We start from the raw sequence: 7,352 nt of genomic DNA, 5'->3' as shown, positions 1-7,352 counted from the left end.
TTGGTAATCAAATTATGTAAATCAAAGCATTACATACTATAGTTGATTTTTTAACCAAGAGGAGTAAACAAAAAAGACAGATTCACACCCAAGAAAGTTATTAGAAAAGTCACCAAATTCATCTTCTTTTTTCGTTGATCATGTCAGCCTTCGATGATAATCCATACATTATATTATACTAACACATCGCTAAAGAGTTCTAAAAACAACTGTTTTTATATAAAAGTAGTAAAAATCTAAAAATTAAAGGAATAATGCCGAAAACACAAACAATCGCCGATATACTTAATTAACCTATAAAATGAGAGAAGTGCCAAAATTTCATAAATGTCATTAGTGTCAAAATTTAATAACAGTGGAGTAAACTTGCCTGCGGTTGGACCAATTAGAAACAAGCATTACGGCGCGGTAAATTTGAATCACTCCTCTTGGTTAAAAAACAAACTATAGGTAGGTTTATTGTACATTTTCCAAATAGGTAGGTAGCTATGTAATTTTTTATTACGATACTGAAACATTTACAATTACGTACTTACCTGTTGCTTTTAAAAACTATTTAAAAAGTCACTACAATTATAATCTTGCTTTTTTCTGCCCTCACAACAATAAAAACTAATGTACACAACATTTGTTTACCCATAACCGACACATTGAACAATTATTGACAGGTCATTGTAATTACCCAATCAGAGCACGTTTAACGTTTCAGCTACGCCCAGGACCAAGACTTTTGATGAATTCGATGATGAAAGTATAACTTCAAAAATCACTATGAAATTGACTGGCCAGTTGGTTGTGAAAACCAGTGCCAATAAAACACAAACACACTCACACACCTGTATCAAAGTTACGCGTGAAGTTAGTCGTATTGATGACAGTTGAGACGTTGAGAGAACATGGGCGACCCAATCTCTGATATTCCTCAGCCAAGATTTTTTTCCAAACCTTTCCTTCCCTTCTACTCTTCCTTGCGCGATGACGTGTAGCGGAGAGTATTTATCGTTTCGAAGTATGTGGCCCAGATACGATGTTTTTCTTATTTTAATTGTGTTCATTAGCTGTCGGTCATGTCTAATTCGTCCAAAGACTTCTTCGTTTGAGACTTTTGCAGTCTAAGGAATTCTGCATAATACACCTATATAGCTACATTTCGAATGCCTCCAATTTTTTACAGATTGCGCTTTTAGAGTCCAAGCTTTTACCCCATACAGTAGTTGCGACCAAACATAGCATTCGACGAATCTCAATCTGATAACCATACTCAATTTCTTATTTGTTAACATTGACTATTGACATTGACTAATATTTTATATATCCTTTTCGAGCTATTTCTGTTCTGACCTTTATCTCCTCGTCTTGATCTAACTGTCAGTTTATAATTGCTCCTAGGTACTTATACTTCTCCTACTCTGGTGTAGCCCTGGTAGCTGAGGCCAAACAAATGAATGGAAGATTTTTAATACTTCTTTTTGATCAAGAGACTTTTTCTAAATGGAAAAAACCTTCAGAAATCCTTCCTAAATATTTGTTATTTGCCTACAATGTGAAGAATAACTGATTGTGTAATAATTGTAGAATAACTGGTCTATCAGTGACCGACTGAAGTACACAGTGGTGGATCACTTCCACTTACCTTAGCAATATCAGAAATTAAGCCTGGAAAGGCACCCGGCTCCGATAAAATACATCCAGAATTTTTACTCCATTGTAGCAAATATGCTAGGAAATGGCTGGCTGATTTCTACACAGATATGTTAAAATCAGGAGAAATTCCCCATTCCCTTAAAAAGGCCTCCATTATAGCCATATTGAAACCAGGAAAAGCAAATGATCAACCCCAAAGCTACCGACCGATTGCACTGCTGAGCTGTGTCTATAAACTGTTGGAATACTTAATCCACAACAGAATTAGTAACCACATATTTGGGGTGATACCTATTGAGCAAGCAGGGTTCAGACCTAACCGCAGCTGCACAGACTAGATCCTATCCCTAACAACACATATTGAAGCAGGTTTTCAAAGAATGCAAAAAACATCCGTTGCTTTCATTGACCTATCAGCTGCATACGACACCGTCTGGAGACAAGGACTAATCTGCAAACTGATCCGTGCCATCCCATGCCAAAAGGTAATAGCAGTGATAGCATGCTCACCGACAGACCTTTTCACGTCACAATGGGCAACTTAAGAAGTGTCCAAATGAAGCTCAGCAATGGACTGCCACAGGGATCTGTTTTGGTACCCTTACTCTTTATTTTATACATCGCGGACCTACCTAGGACAACTTCGCAGAAATTTGGCTACGCTGACGATTGGACCATTGCAGCAAGACATAATAACATGAATGTTACAGAAACAATACTGACGGATGACCTTGCTGTTATGGGTGAATATTTTCGCAAATGGAGGCTACGGCCCAATGCAACGAAAACTGAAGTGTGCTGTTTTCATCCGAATAATGCCCAAGCTAACAAAAAACTCTCTGTTCACTTTGAAAACAGACTACTCACTCATAACTCAACACCAAAATATCTTGGAGTGACTCTTGACAGAACTTTAAGTTTTAAGAAACACCTACAAAGAACGGCAGAAAAACTGAAGACGCGAAATAATATAATCCAAAAGCTATGTGGCACCACATGGGGGTCCTCAGCCTCCGTACTCAGATCATCCGCTCTCGGACCCATATACTCGGCGGCTTAATATGCTTCGAGGTATGGCTCAATAGCAAACACACAAAGATCATTGACACCCAATTAAACCAGACAATGCGAATGATCTCAGGTACAATTCGACCAACACCGAACTATTGGCTTCCCATTCTGAGTCACATTCCAACGCCGAAACTAAGAAGAAGTCATTCTCTTCTCAGAGAATATCGAAAAATCGAGGCTAACCATCAACTACCCATCCACCATGATAAGCTTGATATCGAAATGAACAGACTGCGCTCCAGATATCCCCCATTGTTAAGGGCCACCTCCTTACATCAGGAACATTTCGACCCTACCAACGCTTGGAGAAGACAATGGGAGAGCGACTCCCCAGAGGAAGCACACCAAATGGCCTGTATCGATCAGAAACCGCCAGGCTTTGAACTGCCCCGCAATACATGGACGGCGCTGAACAGAATAAGAACAGGTACCGGTAGATGTGCTGACAGCTTGCATAGATGGGGAAAGGCCCTTACTCCTGAGTGTGACTGCGGTGCGCAACGGCAGACCGTCCGCCACATTATTGAGGAATGCCCCCGAAGGCGGTAATACCCTGGAGTTTTCGATGAGTTCCTGAATGTGACCGAAAATGTTTTACATTATATTAATACATCAGATGTTCGTTTGTGATATTTCATGTAATGTTTTATATACTTTTTTTAAATTATGTGTTCTTATTGTATCTATGCCATACGAGAAATAAATAACTTTCACGGTATGAAACTAATATCTCGATATAAAATATCCTGGCTTTACTTATAACTGAAAACTGGACGCGGTAGATTAGATCGTTTAGTTTCTGCAGGACAGTAGTCTACCATCTACCCAACAAACTGGGAGGGTCAGTAGAGAGACGCTGTTAAAAAAATATTGCTAGAATACATTTTTATTAATTGAATTATAATTCTAACCGAATTACATTATTTATTGATATAGTTAACATCCCTCGCACCAACATTTCAGGCTAGGACTGCAGTGACCAGTCTGACGTCCTTCTTCACCGCATAGTCTACGGCATAGTCCATTATCCCATACTGCACATGGCCCGTGGAATTTTCCAGACAAGCAGTCGCCTAAAGCATATTCAGTGCTGATAGCAAGAACGAAGAGGAGAGTCAAGAAGTAGAAGGCCTTCATTTTAGAGGTTGGAGAAACAAGGTATGTTTTCTGAAACAAAAAAAAGGTAAGTTAGCTTGGGCCTCCTAACCAAATCAAACTTGCACACTTCTACACGTTAACTGAAAAATATCTTGAGAAGTGCTGAAAAAAAAATAGTTTTATTTAGTGTTTTGTCATAAAATTCTAGATGAGGATACTTGAAATATTCTTATATTTATTAATCTTAAGTTATATTAGGAGTGACTCACCCAATGTCTTTTTTGGGATTCTTAAAGCAAATTAAACGTAATGTAATACTCCGAACTGGGCAACAGCTTATGACAAAATTTAGAAATATATATCTAAGATATAATTATATCTAAGATGGACCAATGAATCTGGGTTGAGATCGTTCAATATTCCTTGAGCTCTATTGATCCATTTAGCACGCCTTCATCACTTTAGTCGCCTAAGCCAAAGTTTCTAATCTTTACCAAGAAACTAAATAATAATGCCCAATTTGTCATTAATTGACCAAGATCAACGGTGTTGATTGCGCATTCCGACTTGGGTCTACAACGACTCATCGACAGGATCAAGTCGATCTGTGAGCAATTTGGAAAATAAACATTAAGAAAACCAAGATGATGTCGATTCGAAAAAACCAGAATGTACCTCAACCTTTAAGTACCTGAGGTATTGGATCAATATCAACCTAAATCCTGATCTAAAAATAAGATCGAGGCCAGAAAATCTTTCGAAAAAATCAAAAGACTGCTATGTGATTTTCGAATAAAACTCGAAATTCGACTACGTTTATCAAAATGCTACGTCTGGCCGACTTTTTTGTTTGCAGTTGAAACGTGGACCTTCAAAACAGCAACCGTAAATAAATTTGAGATCTTTGAAATGTGGATCTACCTGATAATCCTCAAAATTGTATGGACATCGCATACCTCAAATGAAGAAGTGCTGCATAGAATAGACAAGGAAAGACAACTTTTCAACACAGTGAAAGTTAGAAAACCATCATACCTAGGCCACATACTGAGAAATAATAAGTACCAATATGCTCAACAAATAGTGAAAGGAAAGATCGATGGAAAGAGAGGACTAGAAAGGAATAGACTATCGTGGCTTAAAAACATCCGGCAATTGGCAGAGCTAAATTTTGAACAGCTGATATAAGAACAGCTGAAGACAGAGAATAATTTGCAATTGTAGTAGCCAACCTCCAATGAGAAGAGGGCACTTTAAGAAGAAGAAGAAGGGCATTGTTTTGGATCATTTCTAATTACTTTACTTACCGAAAGAACTTTTGACTGAACAGTGTATCTTTCACTGAAGTTCTTAACTTATATATCATCAATTTTACTTGAGATATGCGTTGTGCTAATTTTTTATTTAATATGTTTACCATTTTTTTATGTAAATCTTTACATGTAAATACTTTACATAATTAATTGCATGTTTTATTCATATTTTTTTGAAAAATGCGTGATTTAATAATTAGTATTATCATGTAATTACTGTTTTGAAAATATCGGAAAACAAGGTAAATAAATATTCAAATGAGCTTTTCATTAAAGCTCAGAGTTTGTAAAAAGAATTCTATGATTGCAAAAGTGGTAAAATAAACTTTTGTATATTCAGAATTTTACGTGACTTTTTCCCCACGTGAATCATAATTATCTCCTAATCTCTTGGTCCTTTGAGAAATTATATTCTAGACCCATTCTCCCACCTGATCACCAAAGTTTCTCTTTCCATATAATATTCGGATCTATCAGGAAGATCTAACACGAATCCCAAGCAGGAATTTAAAAATTAGAACGTGGAACGTAAAAATAGTGCGGTCACTAAAGGTTTTCTCCTCCGATTTTGTTGAACCAAAAACTATGAGCTTTTACAAAAAAGTTATTACCAAAATTGAAGATAATAAAAAATTTAATACACTCTTCACTTAAAGAACTAAACTAGTGTTAATTCAAAGTGAGTAACGGGTAGTTGAATGTATATTTTTTTCGACGAGTACTCAAATCCAAATCTAAGTATTCAAGCTTAAATAACGGGAAAACGATGCATTTTATAAAATATATTTGCTAAACACTTGTCAAAGTATGTACTTTGGAATATCTATCAAATGAGCTCCAGAAGAAGTTAATAGCATCAAAATTAAGCAAGTTATGATGAAAATACTAGAACACTTTCGAATTTTTTAGGAAAAAGTGAAAAATAAAGCAGACGCCATTTTCACAAAAATTAAAATTTATAGTAATCGTTACAAGAATTTCTTTGTATTAGCATAAGTAATGAATTTAACAATTTTCGCCGGTTTAGAATACATATTTTTGAAAAAAAGATATAATTTTAAAAAACCAGAATTTTTAAAATTATCGACATTTTAATTTTCTTTCGATAATAACTCCAAAAATACTCAATGTACGTAAAAAATTATATATAACCAAATTTTAGTTTTTTTATATCAAATATTTTAGCTTTTTTATTTATTATTATTTCTGTAAGGTGAAAAATATCCGGGATAGAAACGTTTAAAGCTTAAATTTTGCTGCGAGAACCATGCAACCGTGGCCATTTAACTTATGTTTTTGATAAAAGTAATGGGTTTAAAAGATTAAATTCAACGTGATTTAATAGTCCTTGGAATTATCTTTCAAATTGTTGTTAGGTAAACGTGATATCGTAAAAATTATCGGAGTTATGTAAAAAAAATAACATTTTTTTGAAAAAAATTTAAAAGAAAAAGTTTGAAACATTTTTGGAGCATAAGTTTATGTTATAAAATGCATCATTTTCCCGTAATTTAAGCTTGATTTGGGTACTCGTCGAAAAAAATATATATTCAATTACCTATAACTCACTTTTATTTTAACATTAAAAGGTTTTTTTAGTAAGGAGTTTTATTAGCTTCAATTTTGGTAACAATAACTTTTTTGTAAAAACTTATAGTTTTTGAGTATTTATGAAAAATCGGTTAAAAACATGCATTTTTCTCACGAAAAATTAAAACCTTTGATCTTTAATAACTCTAAAAGTTTTGATTTATTTTAATAACTTTATATAACAAACTTTGCTTAGAATTTGTCCCCTATCTAATTATGGAGTTATTTTTAATAAAATAATTTTCACCCCCGAGAAGGAGTGGTATCCAGCACCACGATAAATGCGCAAGTTGGCACCATGTCACCTTTGTTCCTTGAGATATCCTCTAACCACTCAACAATTTTCATGCAAATCGATGGAGGTTGAACGAAATCGGAGGTAATAGCTCGTATCCACCTTCAGTGACTGCACTAAAAGTCTTTTTCAAGCTGCCATATGCCATATTACATAATAATTTAAAAAATGGTCAGACTGAAAAACGATATACCTACTCGGAATTAGTGAGGTCAGATGGCCGGGTAATGGTACCACAAGCAATGGAATGCTATAGTATTCTGGAAGCAAAATAAGATATGGTTAAATGCTTGAATATATGAATTTTAGAAATTAAGGGCATATATCGAGCAGGGGCGTCA

The 7,352-nt window shown here is 35.1% G+C and overlaps 1 protein-coding gene across 1 annotated transcript; it reads right to left on the bottom strand.

The window, feature by feature from the left end:
• Positions 1-3,585: 3,585 nt before the first annotated feature.
• LOC126886717 (drosomycin-like) lies at positions 3,586-3,878 on the bottom strand. Its single transcript, XM_050653721.1, has one exon. It carries the CDS (start codon positions 3,850-3,852, stop codon positions 3,652-3,654), a length of 201 nt encoding a protein of 66 aa, XP_050509678.1. The 5' UTR covers positions 3,853-3,878; the 3' UTR covers positions 3,586-3,651.
• Between the last annotated feature and the right edge of the window lie 3,474 nt (positions 3,879-7,352).

The sequence above is a fragment of the Diabrotica virgifera genome, chromosome 6 (genome assembly GCF_917563875.1).
Source record: "Diabrotica virgifera virgifera chromosome 6, PGI_DIABVI_V3a".
NCBI classification, from domain to species: Eukaryota; Metazoa; Arthropoda; class Insecta; order Coleoptera; family Chrysomelidae; genus Diabrotica; species Diabrotica virgifera.
Note: the sequence above shows the minus strand (reverse complement) of the source record. Positions and strands in the feature narration are given on the sequence as shown.

What these genes read in the sequence shown, in the direction of transcription:
- LOC126886717 (XM_050653721.1), bottom strand. Translation starts at nt 3,852, where the DNA reads ATGAAGGCCTTCTACTTCTTGACTCTCCTCTTCGTTCTTGCTATCAGC.